Source organism: Gymnoscopelus microlampas (assembly GCF_963454915.1).
Source record: "Gymnoscopelus microlampas genome assembly, chromosome: 15".
NCBI lineage: Eukaryota > Metazoa > Chordata > Actinopteri > Myctophiformes > Myctophidae > Gymnoscopelus > Gymnoscopelus microlampas.
Window position 1 is genome coordinate 28,179,010 of NC_139952.1, and position 21,991 is coordinate 28,201,000.

Here is a 21,991-nt window from a genome sequence, read left to right on the forward strand (position 1 = left end):
TTTAATTCTCCTTTTGTGTAATAGGCCCCTGGCAGAACGTTCGTCAAGATTAACAAGCTTCACTCTTCTTGAGGTAAAACATGACTTCACCGAACATAAACAGATGTTTGGAGCACTCATCTGTTCACTGGGAGCACCAAGCCAGCTGTGTTTCGGTAACGTATGCTTATGGCTATTTGTTCATATTTATAGCCACAGAAAGGAAAGAGCAATTAACTGACAAAATATTTGTTGAGCGGGTATAGCCAAGCAGTTCATTTAGTAAATAACTAGTCTCGCGTAGCCAGACCCCACAGAAAATGAAAAACAGCGACCTCTGCTTTTCTGATATTCTGTGGAGTCTGGCAGGAGTATAATGTTAGACTAGAGCGCAGGGAAACACCGGTTTCATGTCTGCCTATAGCGCATCACTTCCGGTTGGTGCGACCATGTTTTCATTCCCACTAACAATATTTCTACACGGAACACTAACACCACTTCTCCCAGAGAACATGGATGGTTTTGGTTATAAGCCCACTTGTTTCTATGATGAAAGACTAATTTAAAATGTGAATATCTTTCCGTGGTTTTGTCCGCTCCGAGGACGCTATTGTTAAATTAGTTTCGGCTAGTTTCGAGGGGGGGAGGGTGGATCATGGTGGATGGACACGTGAATCCCGCCCACTACATTTGATTGGGTAAAGCGCGGCCCACTTCCTGATCTGAAGGCACGCCCACTTTTAGCCAATGCGCACTGGTTAGGACGAACCGCTCCGACAGATTCCACCGCAGGTCGGAATCTGTTCTTGAGAGATTAGTAAATAACTGATGACTGATTATAAATACTTTCACAGCAGTCTAGAGTAGTTGAACAGCTGGATTAAGAACGAGAAAGATATCATTGGAAAAAAGCATTTATTAACCCACACAGTATTCTTACTGTACTGAACAGACAATATCCTTACAATTAAGGAACTTAATAACACAAGCTTTGTTAAACAAAGTAAGCGGGGGAAAAAAATATCAAACTTTCAAGATGACGGAACACTATAAAATTTAAACTGACAAATGGGTTCTCTCTCCTGATAGGATGAAACTGCTGTCCCACCTGAAAATGTACTTTCTGTTAATATAGAGCTGAACACTGAACACTGTATATAGCAATGATTAATGTCACACTATACAGCTTTAACATTTTAACAAAAAAAAACGTTTTGTTTTAACCAAAAACATCACAGTACCTTTAAAGAGATTTTAAATTATACATTCAGTCTGCAGAGGGCACTGCTTCATAAACAAATAAAATATAAATAAAACAAAATCCCATTTTTATCATTTAAAATAACAAATGATTCTGGGATAATATAAGACAAATTTGCCATCTGGTGTTTTCAACTTGAAAAAAAAAAATATTGCACTTTCTGTAACAAGTGTTTAACTGCAAATATAAAACAAACTTTGCACACAAGAAATTGGAATGGATCCGTGTCCTCTTTAGCGTGCGGGTTCAACTGCAAGGAAAGGAGAGAGGGAGATAAAGTTAAACAGTTCTGTTCTCAGGTCAAGTATACATCATAAAAGGGGAACACATTGATGTGCATTTCAATTAATTGTAGGTGTGCAACAGTTAATAGAACTGATCGACTTAATAGATTATACAAAATAATCAATTTGAATCGATTTCAGAAGGAAAAAAACAAAAAACTGACTGTGATCCAATAGGCTGCAACAGTTAACCGTAACCACTTTTGTCTTTATTGGTCATGTCATTATAGGAAAAATCTAAAATGGATGCTATAATTGGTATTTTTGTGCAACGTTGTCCAACAAATTATAAAATAGTGCTTAAGTGGTTAATCAGACACATCACCAATCAAAATAGTTACAGCTACAGTTACAGCCCTAATTAATTGTTGATGGTCATCATAGTCTATAAAAACTAAAATATTTCCAGTACAACCCATATTGACAGAGGACAATTCGCCCTATTTTGGCTGTTCAGTCAGGAAAATTCTGGAGTAGGAGTGAGCCGTATAAGATCACTTGTGTTTCACAATGTCACTGATGCCTGACATCTATTTGAACATAGCAGTGTTAGCAGTTGACTGGAGGAAAACCCAGAGGAACCTTTTTTTACAGGTAGAACCTTGGATTATGGCTACCTGACCATGAGTCCAAATAATGTCAATAATCTTTATCCATTGCTTCTGTGAGCAAGGAAACTGAAGTAGTGATTCCATTCACTCACTGCATGGTGAGATACTGTACGTAGGTCTGAAATTCACACTTTTAGCACAAATGCCAATATATAAAAAGCTAAGTCCTGGTACTTACACTTATGTTAGCCTATTTCACCTACTAGCATCATTAGCCGCTTTACACCGATATCAGTGGCCCATTGACTGCTGTTGTGTGAAAATGCAACTTCCACCAAAGGTGATAGAATATGAATCAAGAAAATCCTTAAAGGTACTTACTGTAAGAGGTGATGTCGATCTCATCAGGCAGCTCGCTGATGTTCACTTCGAAGCGCTCCTGCACACTGTGGAGCGTGCGGACGTCAGTCTCATCTGCCACAAATGTGATTGCAAGGCCTCTGGTACCAAACCTCCCTGCCCTGGCAACCTGGAGAAGAGATGATGTTTTTAAACTCTTTCAACCTGGCATCCCTATTTTGGGCATGTCATAATAGCAGTTTAATTTCCCATCATCACTTTAAATAATACATTTTACATATTTCTTTTAATTTCAGGATCTCTAGGACAATCATTTGAAATGGGGGTCTATTGCATATTGAAAGTCCCCTTTTACTGCAACTTTTCTATCTGACCAGTAGTTAATGGACCCTTCGTTAAGCCCCACCCACTCCACTCTGCCAGCCCAAGGTTTGGCAAGCTGGGCTTCTCACTCATTGACATGCATGTTATATGACAGATTTCCCCATATAAATAATCGATCATGTCAGGAGCAAGAGCTTCAAAATCTCTTCTATATCTAGTCAACAAGGCCTGCAGTAGGCTATGCACTGGAAAAATGTGCATGACATTATTTCAATAAACTAAAAATGCAGGGAAATGTTAGAGGGAGAAACAGTTTATCCGACTCAATCAACTTAAATGTCTTTATCATTCATCACGGTCCGGACAGGAGTTCTCATGTACTGCACGGTAAGGCTACACATAGTAGCAGTTAATAAATAGATAGACAAACAAACAAACAAATGAATTAATATACTTTAACGTTTGGAATCCGAAACAGGCAGTGCTGTGATTCTGAATTTCTGGCATGTTGAACTAGGAACTTGGGCTTTAGAAGTTATACTGACTGTCTCTATCATAACACATACTGTACTTTGTACATTTGTTTGTTTTATATGATTTGCACCTTTGTTACGATTACGGTGATTAGTATTATTGCCATCACCTGGGCGGGTGAGTCGTAACTTTCCCGAAGTTAAGCTGTCACTGTTCAACGACGCAGCCTTGCAGTTTAGGTGCATTTTTCAGTTTGGGAAAAGGGGGAAAGAATGCACCCTCCAACCGTTTTCTGGGTACGTGGAATCTGTTGCTGGTTAATAGTAACCAATCACGTTATCGAGGTATTCCTATTCTTGCTATTAATGTTGTGCGGGCGAAATAACATCGACAGCTATGACAGACGGAAGAGCGCCAAACCGGGTGCATTTCTCCTTTCCGACATGTCGCCTTTCCGACGTTGACGAACCCTATACCTAACCCTAACCCTAACCTTAACCGCACGCGGAAGCCACTAGTCGGAGTGGTGAGATGTCGGAATGGAAGGAGCACCCCCGCCAAACCACATGCCAGCTTAGCAACGGTTGCTAAGCTAGCATTGGACAATCGCTTTTGGGGTGGGATTTAGCGAAGGGTCAATTGCATTAACCTGACATCGCAAGTATTATCAGTCCCTGATTGGGGACTGCTAAAACTTGGTATGTCTTAATCCTTGACTGATTCTTGACACCCCAAGTCTAATCAGTCCCTGATTGGATAGATGGACGAAGGAGGTGAATCCAGTTAACTATTCTGTTCAGAATTGGGGACAGTGAATTTGCTGTTGGCAAAACAGCAGGGTGCACCTGTGAAGCAGAGCTGCATGTGTAACTGGATAAAATAATGAATCACTAGGAAAAGATTGATTCAAGCAGACGCTGAGTTTAGAGTCTAATATCAATCTTTCATCTGCATTTACCATTATCCCACTGTTCCTTCATCTACCAGCATCAAAATAGGGAGGAGCGTTGTTTTATGCGTCTTAAAAACTCTAGAAAAACATGATTCATGGCAGAAGAGAAGAGTGTACATTACCATAGGAAAAGAAAGGTTCTGCAGGTGACACGTTTCTAGCAACATGTCTCTATGTGATTGTTGTGCTGTTTACCCATACTTCTGGATCCCAATAAAGATTTGTTTTTGGCTGATTGCACAACAGGGGTATTGGTAAAAGAAAGTGCAGCAAAAGGGGTCGATGTTTATTGAATTCCTACCCTGTGTAGGTAAGTGTCTGAGTCCTCAGGCATGTCGTAATTAAAGGCAATGTTGACCCGCTCAATGTCCATCCCTCGACCAAACAAGTTGGTGGCCACCAGGATCCGCCGCTGGAAGTCTTTGAACTGCTGGTAGCGTGACAGCCTACAGAGGTAATGAGAGGGGAAGGGGGAATGAACAACCACACCACACAGAGTAATGTATTTCTGTGTAGATGGGAAATAAAGAACCATTTTATGCTTAAAGCTGCAATCTGTAAGATCTATGTCCTACAAAACTGTCCAAAATAACCGACCTTTATGAGCTTGTAGATCGGCTATTTTCAGCGCACAACTATACTATAAAATAAGCATACCGTTCTTCCTGTTCCATTCCGCTGTGGATGGCGATGGCAGGGAAGTTCTGTTCCACCAGCAGCTGGGCCAGAGCCATGCAGCGAGGGACGGACCTCACAAAGATTACCACCTGGACAACATATTAGTTTTTTGTGGCTGTGATTAAACATTCTGGTACCACATGCATAAGACACATTAGGTCATTTACCCATCCAAATGAGGAATTAATGGGTTCTTAAGGCAATCTTTTTTTTTTACATACTTGCAGTACTAATTGGGGATTGACCTATGTTTTTGAAGCATAACGTTCCCACAAATTAATAGCATGGCCTCTGGAACAGCATTTGACTATCATGAGTCACAAACAATGGGGGACTCAGTGATCCATCATACTTTGCTTCAGTGGCAGGAGAAACTCAGGGTAAAGTATTCTTTAAATTATGTAATTTGTACAGATGAGATGTTGGAGTTACTCCAGTAATTAGATTAGATTATTGTATATATCAATACTGACAGGCTGATATAAGATATTTAATAAAAATGCCATTTACAGGCTTTTGTATCGTCAAATAGTTTTGTCTTTGTCGACCAAGATTTTTTTATTTGATTCGTTTTTTTTTTAGTTTAAAACTATATACCGTATATATATTTCTTTAAAAATGATAAGCACATCTCCTGTAAGCGCTGTATTAAAACCTTTCAATTCCATCAGTTTACTTAAAACTTTAAATGGTCGACATTGTGACATCATAATTAAAATGTTCCGCAAAAATTCTAATCTTGTGAGATACAGTAAAACACCTGAAAAGCTGGTCACTCTGCATGTACAGTACTGTACATGGACAGATTTGGCAATTAAATCAACAAATGAATTAGTTGAAAAATGCCTAGGACTATAAGTTGGGTATGGATTTCGAAGACAGCCCCAGGTCAAACCACAGTACACAAATGTAAACTGAGTAAATGAGGATACACTGGGGACTTGAGGAACTTTTGTGTTTTCTCAACTATGTTGTCACTTTCTCTTTCCACAACGGGCTGCCCTCCTTCTGTCAGTCAAGTGAAATAGGGCTACCTTTTCAGTTAATTTAATAATTCTAATAATAATAATAAATACAATTATTTTATAGATAATGTTTTTATAATTGAATTAATCGATTTGTTTAATCAACAGTTAAACCCCTGAAGTGAAGTCAGCTGAGAAAGATCATCTGGTACCTGATTGAACTCCAGTACATCCAGCAGATCAATCAGCTTCCTGTTCTTCTCACCGTCCTTCACCTTGACGTAGTGCTGCTGCAACCCGTGAAGAGTCAACTTGGTCTCGTTGTCCACAAAGATTTCCATTGGCTGGAGCAGAAAGGGGTTGGACAGTGTTAAGGTGAGGGGGCGAAGTTCAAGGAGAATTGTGGTTTATTAGCATTTAAGACGGGAGTGTGAATGATATCCAGAGTGTGGTGCATGAAACAGTATTGAGTGTTGAGGTGAGTGTGTGGTTAAAACAGTGTGGGGCATGTTTAGGGTTCTAGGTGCTTGGTCAACAGATTAGACAGGGAGGGTAGTTATAAAGGGGGGGATGTTTAAGAGGACATACATTAAAATAGAGCACGATCGATGCCAGATTTTTTGGTCCGATGCCAGTATGATTTTGAAAAGTCCTAGTCCACCAATTACTGATGTTTTCACTGGTATTTTGTAAAAATAAAAAGTGCAAAAATTGCATACATTAGAAAAACTAAGATTTGATTAAAGGTGTAATTTGAAAATATGACTTAAACTGAACTCAACCACACTCACAATGCAAACACACACACACACACACACACACACACACACACACACACACACACACACACACACACACACACTACTATTCTCCACCTAGTCAAGCAGATATGAAAAACTCATAAAGTGTTCTGATTGGTTTAGTCAAGAGATTATCATGCCAGAAACTTATCATGCCATTTCGGCCCTGAGCCCCGTTTTCAACATCGCTTTTGCTACACAGGAGTATACAGTAGCCCACTAGGATAGTGATTGGTTTCTTCAAACAACCCTGCCTATATCTTTCACAGGTTTGGGTAATGGCTTTGAATAAAAAATCAAAATGTGGAATATTTGAAGATTTTTTAAACATTCTAACAACACAAATCTGGTACGGGGCTCCTGGCACAAAACATTTTCAGATGGGTCCTTTGACGTGAAAATATTTAAATATATTTTAAACAATAACAATACATTTGGAAGCAAGCCCAAATAAGCAACTACAATTTAGACAAGCCCAAAAGACTGCAACCCAAAACTACCTATATGTACAAGCAACTTTACAGAAAAAGAAGCCCAAAGTCACTTATAATAAGCAGACATGGAAACACTGCTGGAGACCTGAGCTGCAGAAGGCAGATCCTTCCCTTTTGATTAATAAGGCTGGTTAAACAAAAGGTTAAATCGATGCGGTTTTACAACAGATACAAATAAGACGCATTACTCAGTACAAACAATTTGTGTCTGCCTTTTTTGTTAATGTGTCTAATTAAAGAGTGAGGGGACCATTTAAGTAAAACAAACTACACATCTCTGGGCCTTAAGACCTGCTACAGTATATTCAAACATGTTCACCCATCAGTCCAATAATAACTGAACAATATCATGAATGTACTTCAAGAGAAATGGCGAATTCTACCTCAAAGTACCTTGAAAATGTAAGTCAAACCACAATGCTCATCAAACACTGTCTAATCCATTCACACAAAATCACACCCAAATAATTGCCAGTCTAGCTGGTTGGTTAGTCAATCAGTCGGTTGACAGTTTGTTGATTTTCAAAAAATCCAATTATGTTTGTGAAATTGTATAACTTAAACTAGTAGAACTAGAAGCCTATATGTGTATACTATACTCTATACTGTATATCCCACTCCAAATGTCATCAATTATATTCTGAATTCCAATTAGAATTATTTACCACTATTTCATAAAGTGTTGTACGTCTATTCAGGCTGTTTTATTCAACATTTTCCGTTGGGAGTTACTCCAGTTGTCCCGTTTGTTTACCTTTAATATATTTGGACTCTACACGTCTGTCTTTACGCTCTCCATTTCCATTATCATCTAATTCTTTGCCTGCTCCAGTGTTCAGGGTTCATGTTTCCCATTTCTTAGACTGTGTTGACAATTAATGTGCAGTAAAGAAGAAAACGATTGCTACAATTTACAACTGCTGTGCTTGCCTACAGAGCGGTTAGTCTATCTCAAGGCAGTTACCTCAACTCCATTTAAGTTGACTTAGATGACAATAAAAGTAATAGGCCCGTTCTGGCAAGGTGGCACACAGACTCAGGCTCCATTTCTTTGCACTGTCCTCCACTTTGCTGGGAAAAGTAATTAACTACAGAGGCCTCAAGAGCTAGAATCACTAGGGCCTGGTTCACTCTCTGGGGCTTGACTTCAGCGTTTCTACTAGAAGCAGGCTATTGTAGGTGAGAATGTTTCCTCCTTATTGAATTTGTTTTTCCTTTGTTGGAGGGATCTGTACATTTAGCCACATGGTGCAGTTATACCTCAGGGGGAAGGCCTGCCTACTAACAACAGAGAAGGAAGCTAAATAATTTTGAACAATGCAGAGCAGAGATTTTGCTGCCAAGATTATAGAGTAGTTTCTTTGATAAGTTCACATAAAAAAAATGATCTTTTATGAGTAAATATTTTTGTTTAGCTTCCTTGCATTGTCTGAAAGGAAGCCGAACAAAAATAAGTTTTACTCTTATGTACCTGTACACACTAATTGCAGTGGCACCAAATCTAAGTGTTTCACAAAGCACACATGTGATATATTGTGCTGTGACTATAATTAGCTTAGCTAATTTAGCCATCACTGGCTATAAGGAGTTGCAGGGTCTTAGACCAAGCATTGGCCACTCACAAACATTATGAAGGCCTCATGATGACAATGGTTTGACATTGCCCATGCTTCAATTTAACTGAAGTGGTTTTCTTGGAATAAGGAGAGACATTTCTTTCTTGCTTTGCTAGTAGCTTGCATTCATGGAGGTCTTAATGCAACATAGACACTGTGCCAGTCCACTCCAACAGGCATGGCAGAGTGGGGAAAGGAGTAGAGGAAGTGTTGAGGGAGGAACGAGAGGCGTGGGTGATGCAAGAGAAGAGGCGTAGTTACATCTTGCATGAACTTTCTGCAGACAGGACGTATCTCTTTACTCAGGGTGGCACTGAACATCATGACCTGCTTCTCATGGGGCGTCATGCGGAAAATCTCCTGGACATCTCTGCGCATGTCTGGAAGAGGGTGGAGGAACACCGTGATTAGAATCAGTATATTCACTCTGTAGCTGGAAAAAGAACATTGGTAGAAGGGAGCTTAAACAAGCACAGACTTCATGATGAGGTTCAACCAGCTCTCGGTTTGCCTTGAGGTTGTATGTGTACAAATTCATAATGTGGCATACAGCAGTCGTCAGACAGACAACTGCGATACCAACAACCATAACACCACTAACCACAGACAATATCAAAACGCAACAGAATTACACACCTATACACCACATGTCATAAACACAATATACATACATTCATAGTAACTGCTTATGAACTCTTATAATATGTCTTCCATAACAAATAACAAAACAAACTTCAACTCAGATAACACATTTTGCCATTCACTGCATGTGGAACTGATGCCGAATGTATACATTCCCATGTAAACCAATGAGTGTACACAGTATGTACTGTATGCACATTGAACACCGCAAAGCAGGTTTATGGAGCAAATCATTTTTTTCCACCTATGTTTTGCGCAAACTCACGATTTCATGGAACTGAAAAGTGGAAACACTGTACATACTATTTTAGCATCATGTGGCCAAAACAGCTGCTCAACTACTGTATAATAGGCATATTGTTGGTCAGGGGTAGCCGCGCCGTTGGACTATCTCATTGATTACACAAGGTATTGCAAATACATTTCAGCGGTGAGGCCCGGTGAATGTGCTAGTTAATCAAACTGAATCTGATATGTTTGGATATTGTCACATTTTCTCAAAACTTCATTAATTACACAAATGAGAATTAACAGAGAGTTAGTAATTATTAGTTATTTTCCTTTCCACTGTTGAAAGCTAAAGTACAGTACAAATTAGAATATCCTCAATACGTCAACGTTTATTTTTCACGGCATAGCTCTGTAGGAGGCTAACCGTATATACTGTAAGAGGGTCAAGTCTGTGTGTGTCTGTCTGATTGTCCAGGCCTAATCTTGCAGACTACTAGGTTGATTAGTGCCAAATTTCTTGTGCCCACTGCCAGGACGCCAACGTAGTAGTACCCCTATCTTTAAATATTTCACTTACATTTTATGATGAAAGTCAATGAGGCTCGGATCGGGCTAAAACCTTTCCCAAATTTCGAGTTATATGTGATATATGTCACAGACAACTATGCCATCATAAAGACTTGAATAGCTTTACACAGACGTGGAGGAAGATGCATGTTTACTCACCAAGCTGTTCGAGCATCTTGTCACATTCGTCCAGGATGAAGTGTTTAATGTGACGCAGGTTGAGTATCTTGTTGCGGGCCAGCGCCAGGATTCGTCCCGGTGTTCCCACCACCACGTGAGGGCAGTTCTTCTTCAGGACTTCCGCGTCTTTCTGGATAGACAGACCTCCGAAGAATACTGCTACCTGGAGAGACAAACATGGAGATGGGATGCGTTACAAAGGATCATCGAGGAGTTGGGAGAGGCAGTGTTGTAGAATTGTACAGATGTTGGATAGACTAGAGCAGTGGTTCTCAAACCTTTTCAGGACCCCTAAATTGATATGTATTTGGCCGCGGACACCCATTTCAAGATTTTGTCAAAGATTTGCTAAAAAATTCAAGATTCTTCAAAAATAGCAGATCTACAAGCTCATAGTGCGGCACAAGTGTCGCGCTATGAGCTTGTATATCTGCTATTTTTGAATAGTCAAAGTATAACATATTGTTTAAATGGTTAAAATGATTGTGATGCTATATTAACTAATTATACTGGGTGACCCCCAAGCACCCCTGGGGGTCACCCCAAGACCCCACTTTGAGAACCACTGGACTAGAGGATAAGCACACAGTACATACCGTTACAGTGGGCATGTATTTGGAGAATCTCTCATACTCCTTGCTGATCTGAAATGCCAGCTCTCTGGTGTGGCACATCACCAGCACAGATACCTAAAGCAAGAAAGGCGTGTGAATAGAATGATACGTGATACAATTATATATAGTACTTACATTTTAGTTAAACTTCTCCCTCAAAACTCAAATTCTGTTTGACCTAAATGACTCTGGATTATTGTCTTTTACTCTGAATCATCTGGATTTGCAGAGGGCGGCAGTGACTCAGGAGGTAGAGCGACCGTCGCTAAGCAAGGCACTTAACCCTCAACTGTTCCCAGTGCGAACCCTGGGTGTGCGCACTGCTTTAATATGGATGGGTCACATTCAGACAAGTAATGTCTTCCTGGGGATTACTAAAAATATATATTTCTAAATTAACTGATTTTATTTTATTTGTTTAATTTCTTTTTTCATCATGCTCAGCATTGCCTGGTCATTTGTCTCTTTAATTGTCTGTTGATTTTCTTCATAATATATTTACTGCTATCCTTTTCTATTGGCTTTGCTTATTGGATATACTAGTCTCGTCTTTAGCCATTTGTATTAATTTGTTAACTTTAAATTCAGATGGCTATATGGCTTGTTTCTGTTGATTGCTATTCTCTCTCAGCTATTACGAGACCCATCCATCCTGCTTTGTAATTATTATTCATGCATTTATACAGTATGTTTTCCTTACTTAATTATCATAGACAATTTATTATCATTACAGGGAGGGTAGATTGTTATCTATTGGTTTTACATTTTTACTTGTGGAATGTACATTGCTAACCACTCCTAATGTCTAATTATTATGCAGTGCAGTCTTATGTGATTGTAGTCTGCCACAGTACAGCTTAAACTGATGAGGAACATTAGCTGCAAAAAAACAAACAGATTTATGGCAAAACATTATATCACCTAAGGGAGTTTGCCATCTAGAATGAATGTTTTTTCTTTTTTAAGATTGCTTACATATTCATAAGATCCATGTAGTTCCATCATGGAACTAGTATCACTAGTATCAGTCACGCTAGTGTGTCCAATAAGGTGGTAAACACAAAGAGTGAGGTGTAGCTGGGGCTTGTATCCAAGTTTCATAATTAGAAAATTAATAATTTTAGTTATTGGTGAATAAAAGTAAAGACTAGAGTTTGGTAGTTATGTTATGTGTTGAACCAATTTCCTCCAAGCAATGCTATGTTGCAATTAATGTGAGAAATTACCATCAGCCACATACTGGTAAATGGGAATCTTTCATCTATTCTAATCTACCAGCCACAGGTAAAAATAAATCAAACATAGCCGATCTACAACACTGCGATGCATTGTGAGCTTGTGTAGATTGGCTATTTGTGAACATTTTGGAATAGGTAGTTTCTTTAGAAGAAACTTAAATAAAAGATATTGTACTTTTTTGACTAAATATCGGTCAAAACCGGTAACCGGTGGTCAAGGACTCTCCGAAATCAGGATCGGACTAAAAATCCTGGCATCAGTCCGGCTCTAATGCAGAGTCGATGCTCACAGTTCAGTGCCAGTAGACTGTAATGACATGATGATGCAGGGGATGTTTGAGTGACAAGCTGGGTAATGTTACCTGTCCAGCGATAGGCTCCAGCTGCTGTAAAGTGGCCAGAACAAACACAGCAGTCTTGCCCATTCCAGACTTTGCCTGACAGAGAACATCCATACCAAGGATCGCTTGAGGGATGCACTCATGCTGAACTGCAAGAAGAATGTACACCACCAAGATTATGTCTTCAGAAAAATACATGTATTCCATGAAACAAGAAGGTATTTTTAATTAGTGTATTTGTTTAGAAAACAAATTAAGAGACCATTGAAAAATCATCAGTTTGTCCTGTTAACTCTCTGGTTTGTGGTTGAATAAACCGACAATTTTCTATAAACTACTGGCAACATTTCTCCTAATACTCCTCACATTTCACTCCTAATACAAATAATTTCATTTAAAGCATTTATTTGCAGAAAATGATAACTTTTCAAAATAAATAACAAATAGTTTTTTTTTTACTTTGAATAATGCAACGTTCATATACATTTTAATTTTAAAACAACACAATTCATGTTTTCATTTATGAAGAAGAGTTCAGAAACCTGTTAATTAAAGTAGCACTGTTTTGCCATCCAGCTGGTCCTATTGCTAGAGGACCGTGATGACCACAGTAGTGGGTTTTATTCTTTTCCTCGTTAAATAACATTTGGTTCAGGTGATCAGCTAATCAGTACCTCATTAAGTTAGAATGAGGTATTTGTGTTCGAATTCAACAGACAGTGAAATGAAATGGCTGCCATGCATGTAGAGATGAAAGTAAACTTTGGAGTAGACTCATATTTTTTCCACAAGTCGGGAAGAAACCTTGTATCTCCATATTTCAACTTTTTATGTTTTTAAATTGATACCCTACTTCGTCATACTACAGTGTCACACAAAAGTAGCAAAAACAGCCGATCTATAAGCTCACAAGTCACAACGCCTTGCGATGCGACATGGTGTGAGCTTGTAGATTGACTATTTATTGCTATTTTTGAAAGTTAAAGTGAAAGTGGTTAAGTGTGCCTGTGGGTTTCATAAATACTTAACCAATGAAAAGTATTAACAAGAGCGTGTTACTAAATAATAAAAACTACATTGGATCCTTCAGAACAGCTTATTTTTTACATTTTCTTAAAAGTAACAGTTTGGGACAATCCTCAGATTTCTCACCCTCAGACGGATGCTCAAAGCCACAGTCCACTATAGCCCTCAACAGCTCCGGCCTGAGCAGGAAGTCTCTGAATCCAGATGAGTGAATGGAGACGTAAGACCCCTTCATCCCGTCCTTCGGATCCAGAATATCCAAGCTCCCTGCGTCCCCGTCCACCTCGTCGTCCTCATAGTCCAGAAGCTCATTCTCATTCACATCGTTCAGCGACATCCTGACTGGAGACAAGGGCACGAATAGGCATATCAATTATTGGAGCGATAATTAATCAGCAAATTTCATAACTGTGACAGACCTAGGCACGAATGAATCAGTGATTAGGTGAAGGAAATGGAATATAAATAAGCACAATGGAAAACACAGGTGTGGATGTACATATGAGAGTGTACAAGTAGACCAACCTTTCTAATAAAGTGTTTTAGCTACACTTGTTTTTATCCTAGGCTTTATGCCCTCAAGTGATTTTAATGTTTTTTTTTTGCTTTGTCATACAAATATTGCACCTGTAGCACTTTGAAATTTGTATTAAATGTAAAGAGCATTATAAATAAAATGTATTATTATCATTACTTTTATTATATTTAATAATTATAATAATTTAATTTTATATATTTTTCAGTGTACGTGATCTATCAGAAATACACACATTTGACTCATGCAAGATAGAGGTGCAAGCAAAGATACACTGAAAAAGTATATTGTGGCCTGGGCCGTGGGGTCGCGGTCCAGGCACCCTCGGTTGAAATCCCTTAACTGACAACCTGTCGCGGGTTCGCGTCCCGTTCCCGACGACCTTTGCTGCGTGTCTTCCCCCATCTCTCTCCCCGTTTCCTGTCAGCCTACTTTCACTGTCCCTCTCCAAATAAAGCTATAAAAAGCCCCCCCCCCAAAAAAAAGTATATTGTGCAGCACAATATAACATGCATGCACAGTAAGTAACATACATACATGCACAGTTTTAAGTATAGTAACATGCATGCATGCACCATGGGGGGCTTGCAGCTCTAAATTACAAAATAATGTAATAGTACATGATCCTATGCACCACGCTGCAGAGACCATCACGTGTCCAAACCACAACAACTAAAGTAGCTAACATTAGCTAGAAAAACAAGCAGGTGTATTAATTGTTAACACAATTAACCCCCTTTTCATATATAAATGCTAATGAACCGTTGAGTGAACTTTATACACTGCGTTTGTCTGGTAAATGAACTATAAACTCTTTGCAGTTTGTACCTGAATTTACAATCGACCACAGCGACGCGTTCAATTTCAGCGCTATCGTAGTTTGCGCAACACTGACGTCATCAACACGCGTCCCAACTTCCGTGACCAGAGGAAAGACCCCACCACAACAATAGTACGTCCCAGTGTTGCCATGTCCACTTATCATGAGCAACCGTGGGCTTGTTTTTCTGAAAAGTTGCTTGTAAATATTGGTAGTTGCGGGTTGCGTTTTTTGGGGGCTTGTTTCTAAAGTGTACTTGCTTATTTAGAATTGTGTGTGTGTATTTGTACACCCCCCGACCCCCATAGAGTTATAATATATCACCCCCCCCCCCATCTAAAAATATTTTGTGCCAGGGACCTGCGTTGCGTTGTTAATATATTCCAAAACCCCCTCTCTTTTGGGCTTGTTTTCCTAGACCTAGTTGCTTGTTTCTCTCGCAGAATCTGGCAACGCTGAGTACGTCCAGTACTAGCTCTGGTTCAGAGCGTTAGTGAGTTCCCTCTAACGCTCTGGAAGACCCCTCGCTCTGCGCATGTACAAGGAATTCCACTGTCCTGCCAGCGTTCAACTATAGTGAAAATAAACAAAACCATTTCGCTACTCACCGAAGCAAAGGCTGTTTTGTGTTGTTGAAAGTCTATTCTCGGAATGCGCAAGCCTCTCAGCACCCCACCTACTCTGTAAAATACACTTTTTGGGCAGAAAATAAAATATGTCAGCGAAACTGAAATTATTCGTATTTACTCCACAGTGCCCTCTACATTTTGGTTAATGGTAAGTTCAAATCCCCCAGATCGGTAGAGGCACTGTGGAGTAAATACAAATAATGTCCGTCTCGCTGACATATTTTATTTTCTGCCCAAAAAGTGTATTTTACAGAGTAGGTGGGGTGCTGAGAGGCTTGCGCATTCCGAGAATAGACTTTCAACAACACAAAACAGCCTTTGCTTCGGTGATTAGCGAAATGGTTTTGTTTATTTTCACTATAGTTGAACGCTGGCAGGACAGTGGAATTCCTTGTACATGCGCAGAGCGAGGGGTCTTCCAGAGCGTTAGAGGGAACTCACTAACGCTCTGAACCAGAGCTAGTCCAGTACATGCCTGTCTGGAGTAGTGCAGCCAGACAGGAGAGAAGTGGAAGCTGCAATAAATCTAACTAGAACGTTTTGAATTCATCCGTCGATGTTGAGGTAAGGTAAACCTGCACTTAACATTACCTAATGGATGTACATATATGCTGAATCCTGATGATACTGCTAACGTTAAGTTGTCGGCTTATTATGTTTTTTTCCAACACGTGTTGAACAGAAATGTCAACACACCCCGGATAATGATGATTAGTGGTGGAAGTCTGGAAGAATTTCTCAGATTTGTTTTATTATTATTTGTTAGCTGTAGTTTACAACCCTCGTAGACGTATTTACGATTCTGACGTCTTCTCGTAAATACGTCTACGAGGGTTGTAAACTACAGCTAATTATTTGTATTAAAAAAATACATAAAAGTATTGGCATCAAGATGTACAGTATAAATTGACCGTAAAAGTGCTCATTATGCAAGAATGACCGATTACGGGAAGGGTGGGCACTAGGGAAATCTGGGCACCATTCTTTTGGGAAGACTGGGTACTAGTGAGAAGAGTGGGCACTTCAGGCATTAGAGAAGAGTGAAGAGTGGGCCCTTTTGGTGCCCTGATTTCCCCTAAGGTCCCCTTTTCCAAGGCCTGGTGCCCACTCTGTTTTGGTGCCCAGCTTTCCCTAGTGCCCACTCTTCCTAGGTGCCCACTGCCTAGTGCCCATTATGTTTTGGTGCCACCCTTCCTGTTACCAAATGACCCACATATCATATTATTGGACTGTATTAGTATTGCATTAAAGTGTTAATCACTCTAATGTTGCAGCTTGTAAAGGTGGAGCTGATTTTAATTAGTTAATGTGATGCTGGGTAGCTTAACCTGTCAGCCTGTAGCTGTAATCATATAGTAACGTATTATAGTAACTAAAGCTGTCAAATAATTGTAGTGGAGCAAAAAGTACAGTATTTGCGCCTGGGATGTAGTGGAGTAGAAGTATAGGGTATTGGAAATACTTAAGTAAAGTAAAATAACTCAACTTTAGTTACTGTGATGACAACAAGTTATTTAAGAGTGACTGTCCCATTCATAATTTCTATTTACCGTTTATCCTGAAATGTCTTTATGTGTTCACAGCCATGTCGTGTTTCAGTGGTGATCCAAACTTTTGCCCCGAATGTGGAAATGTCCTCCCATTACCAGGGATGCAAGACACGGTTACTTGTCCCCGCTGTGCCTTCAGCATCCCTGTACAAGGTACAAATATTTACCATAGGCTACATTCTTCAGTTCAGTTCAGTGACTTTTGTTGTTAGGGAGACTTGGAGCTTACAACTACTAAACACAGACATGGTAGCACCTACACAGTAAAATCCCCAGTGTTCATTTAACTCGGAGAGTGTACAATTGTAGTCTTACGAGCCAGCCTCTATTTCACTTGGTACAAATGTAGGTAGCTTGCCGATGCATTTGTCTCCTACAGGTTAGATTGCTGTAATTAACTTTTTGCTGGACTTCCTAAAAAGAGTGTTCAGCTCATTCAAAATGCTACAGCAAGAGTTCTCACTGGAACACATGTAATTGTATTGGCTACCTATGATACAGAATTTATTTCAAAGTACTGCTTAATATTTGTAATGTATTAGCTATAATGTGTGTTTTTAACTATAGGCACTCAAATATGGATTTATTCAGTAATCAGCATGCCTATTTAAAGGTTACAATGTTACAGCAGCCACAACGATATGTCAAATCACTCTATCAAAGTATATCATATTAACCTATTATTATGCAAGACTCTAAGTTAAAGGTTACCCACAAAATATTTTCAACACAAAAAAACAGACACCATGTAACGTTAGATTATATGTTTGTGTAACAGAGCAGCACAGATTATTTTTAAACACCAAAGGACAGCGTTAATGAATTCACAAGCCAACACAATTCAACATTATGCGTGTGAGACAGAGCAAGAAGGGAGGTGGCAGAGTGTATGCCTGCTCAATCGTAGGAGAGAAAGGAGGGAGAGAGGTGTTTCTTCACCCCGTGTTGGTGTGTGTGGAATGAGCGTGGTATGTATGTGTTTGAATGAGTGAGTGTGTGAGAGTGTGGTAGAATCACTAAGGAGTCCCGATAGGAAGAGGTAGTTGTTTGAGAGAAATGAAAGGAAAATGAGAAAAGGAACAACAGAAAAGTCTACACTTTATGATTTTATTTTATTTATAAAGAAGCCTCACATTCACTGTAAATGCTATTCTTGAGATTCCACACAATTTCAAAGCCTCTTCATAAAATTCAATGGCTGTACTACCTAAAATGTGTACTACCGAATCACTACTCACACCTTGTCTTAAACCGTAAGGGAGAGAAAACCTTGTGTGAGAAATATCTGGTAGCAGTGTCACCAAGTATCAAACGCATGGAACCAAAATTGTCATGGTTCTCTAACTCAGTGGTTCTCAACCTTTGACCCCCAAAAGAATCATATTTGAACTGGGGACCCTCCACCCTGACAAGCACTTGGAATGTAGGAGTTGAGGCATTTAATTTAGTTTGACTCGGTTCCACAGATAAATATTATGAAAATAGCCAATCTACAAGCTCACAACGCCTTGCAACGCGAGGCGTTGTGCGCTTGTAGATCTGCTTTCTTATATCATTTGACAATATGCCCAATGTTCGACCAGTTTTTATCGTATAGTTTGTTGATTACGTTTGATGCAGTAAATGTGTTTCCTTTTTATTTAGTTTGAGTCTTTCTAACTTTTCCAAGGAATGTATTGATTTATTGAACCTAAGACAGAAAAGTAGGATAATAGAATATAGGCTGTCAACCTGTGATAGTGGAAAAACGAAGATGGACGCTGATAAGATTTTAGATCTCACATGAACAGGCTTTGAATGAATCATCTAATCATGTGAACTTTTGATGAAACAAGGTGTTGCTTACCTTTGATCTACGTCCGTTCGGATGGTTGATTCAGTCAAGCCGGGTCACGTGTCACTGGATATGTCTTGGCATATTGGAATTTAGCAGACCTATTCAGTATCACATCATCCAGATATGGAGACCTAATGGATAAAGTTAAATTTGGATGTTACCATAGCTACACAGATCTACAGAGCATCCGCTTGACCACAAAAGGTTCCTCCTGGAAGACATCTATGTGTCATCAACCCATTCGTTTATGTGGAGGAGAGAAAGGTCCGCACACCGTCTTAGATGCTCCCATATATTTATTCAAGGCAGCGAACAACGTTTCGACCTGCTGGGGGTCTTCGTCTGGTATGATACAGAGGACATGTGTGGGGGTGGTTCTACAGTGCAGCCTTTTCTCTCCTCCACATATGCTACTTTTTGTCAATTCTTGGATGTGCATGCACCACCTGAACTATCACCCCCATTAGTTACCTCGTCCAGCTGACTCCTACAAACATTGCTTAATACCACCTCATGATAAAACCATTTTTTCAGTTTGTATGTTCTGAAGGTTACCTATTCAAAACAGTGTACTGCTGGACACTTCCTTGTTGAGATACGGTTAAAATAGTTAAATGGTTAAAATATGACATATAATCCCAGTGCCCCATCAAAGAGCCTCCAGCACCAAATACAGAAACACAATACCTCTTCACAAGAATTACTTATATTAGAGTTCAGGAGCAGGTCACACTTAACCACACATGATTATAAAGAATGAATATATGTATTATAATAAATAATAATTAATCTGCATATTATAACTAGTGTCTATAAAATATAGGCATCAAGAAGTCATACAAGGAATGAGAAGTGCTAGGGGGTGAGCTAGATTCTTGAAGATGTGAGTTTTCAGACTGCAGTGCAAAATGTGGAGGGACTGCAATGCAGGTATAACTGAAACAAAACAGCTGAAACAATGTGATCTATAAAGTGATAAGTTACATGCTGCATATTAAAACTGCAATCTGGAACTTTTTTTGTAAATAAAACGTTATTTTGACCTATCCGTATGATCTGTAGTGGTTGGAGATTGTCTCCCTAGTACTACTCCATTGAGAATTGTAGACTACATGTGTTCGGGTAGTCACACTAGTGGTATTGCCTGAAGCTCAAAGCACAATCTTCTCTGCCCAAGTGGGCCTGGTTTGGAATCCTGGGAAGGACATCAATCTTATGGATTTCAAGTTTAAGCAAGGTTATTAAATTATAATAATAAATCAATGATTCCTTTACAGAATTCACACGTCGAGAAATCACCTCTACTATAGTCTTCAACCGCCTAGAACAGGGCTCTGTAGTGGTGGAAGAGGAGGATTCAGAACTCAAAGGACCAGTGGTACGATTGATTGTTTGTGGATGATCTGTTTATAAGTTATGTTGTGCAGATAAAATGTCTATTTTGTATTGATTGTTTGCTCTGCCAGAGACGGTATCTGAGATTTTATTAGCTTTCATTATTGTTGTTCATCGAATTGTCTGCTTTGTTGATTTATTTTCCTACTTTTCTCTTGGGCTGTATCTGCTTCTCGTTAGTGAAACCACCACATTTTCCTCAGTGATCAATAAAGGCCTCTCTTATCTTAGATTGACAGACGCTGCTCTCGCTGCAATAAAGAAGGAATGATTTACCATACAAGGCAAATGAGATCCGCAGATGAAGGGCAGACTGTCTTCTTCACTTGCATGCACTGCAGGTAATGACTGGGTTAACAATAACATATGTTACTGTATGCATGAGTCATGGAAATGAAAAGTAGTTGAGACATAACCAAAGCTATGCTATATTACACATCATTGCAATCTTACAGTACATCTTAAACTGTATCTCATCTATGGTTTATAATAATAGTATAGTATCATATGCAAATGAGTCTGATGTGTGATTTCTTGCTAATTATTCTTATTAAAAAAGAACACAGGTGTTCTTCATAGTCATAAAAAAACTGATAAACGAAAATTTGAGATTAAAAAAGGAAGTGGATTATAAAGACATGGCACCTCAAGTGAAGTAAAAACATGGGAACAACCAATCTGACAAGGAATGACCGGTGATTATGATTGTACAACATTTAGCAATATATAATTAACTGTCATTCACATTGCAGGTATCAAGAGAAAGAAGACTCATGAGACAACAAGACCCTGTGCTTCTCCCAGTTGTCATTCTTAACTGGCACAACTGTAAAATGTATTGTGGACTGCAGAGATGCATATAGCTATGCAAGACCATTCTTCTGTTAAACAGTTTGCCATAATTTACTGCAGATGAACAAACAGTTGTTATCAATGTTATGTAAATGTAAGGTGTTATGCTATGGAAATTCTTTGGCCTTGCCCTCTTTATTCAAATGGCGATGCATTTTGTAATTATCAATTAAATATGCAATTTGGTCATGCATTTAGAAAATGCTTTTTGCAATTGACTATATGCTATAGACCAATTATTTGTTTACCAACATTGAGACTGGATGAGACAGGTGATTGTTTCACGCAATCAATTCTCAACCTGTTGTTTTGGGGTGCGCTGGTTTCAGTGCATCCCTCTTGTGTGTTGGCTGGTTAGGCGCGTCCTAGTGAGACCTGATAGAATGGGTTTCATTGCACGTATACTGGTTGCATGCATACTGGTTCTTATCAGTGTGACGTCGTCTGTTAAGGGGTCTATTCAGTGTGAATTATTTTGATAAAACATTTGGCATTCAGTAAGTGGTCATGCAATTAGAAAATGCATTACCATTTGAATAAAAGGGCCCAAAAAACTAACATTATATGAATCTATGATGGTATTGTAGAAAATAACAAGTGTTTGTTATGCACTAACCTGATGAGGATTTGGGGTGGCTTATTGAAATAAAGCTGTCATGTGTAATTAAAGATTTAGTTTGTACCAAATGATGATGTTCCTTGTATCAACTTCTACAAATTAGTATTTTTGTATTTGTATCTATTTTGCATATCAAATCAACAATGAAAACGTACTGTAAATATGCATTTCATACAA

General features: G+C 39.1%; 2 protein-coding genes across 3 annotated transcripts; one reads left to right on the top strand and one right to left on the bottom strand.

Moving 5' to 3' along the window:
- Window positions 1-877: 877 nt before the first annotated feature.
- Window positions 878-14,990, bottom strand: ddx39b (DEAD (Asp-Glu-Ala-Asp) box polypeptide 39B). Of its 2 annotated transcripts, none has more exons than XM_084080798.1 (11): window positions 14,941-14,990; window positions 13,704-13,919; window positions 12,573-12,700; window positions 10,955-11,047; window positions 10,338-10,521; window positions 9,000-9,118; window positions 6,041-6,172; window positions 4,843-4,952; window positions 4,487-4,631; window positions 2,457-2,604; window positions 878-1,490 (listed from the first exon to the last, which is right to left on the bottom strand). In XM_084080798.1, the coding sequence occupies exons 2-11, from the start codon at window positions 13,912-13,914 to the stop codon at window positions 1,474-1,476; spliced, it is 1,287 nt and encodes a 428-aa protein (XP_083936924.1). In that variant the 5' UTR covers window positions 13,915-13,919; window positions 14,941-14,990; the 3' UTR covers window positions 878-1,473. The 2 variants fall into 2 exon arrangements, with proteins under 2 accessions (XP_083936924.1, XP_083936925.1); XM_084080799.1 differs by having other exon boundaries at window positions 13,704-13,915; window positions 14,941-14,988.
- Window positions 14,991-16,023: 1,033 nt separating this feature from the next.
- On the top strand, window positions 16,024-21,882 carry polr1h (RNA polymerase I subunit H). The gene is made up of 5 exons (XM_084080137.1): window positions 16,024-16,125; window positions 17,145-17,264; window positions 20,226-20,326; window positions 20,575-20,684; window positions 21,096-21,882. The coding sequence occupies exons 2-5, from the start codon at window positions 17,147-17,149 to the stop codon at window positions 21,118-21,120; spliced, it is 354 nt and encodes a 117-aa protein (XP_083936263.1). The 5' UTR covers window positions 16,024-16,125; window positions 17,145-17,146; the 3' UTR covers window positions 21,121-21,882.
- The last annotated feature ends 109 nt before the right edge of the window (window positions 21,883-21,991 follow it).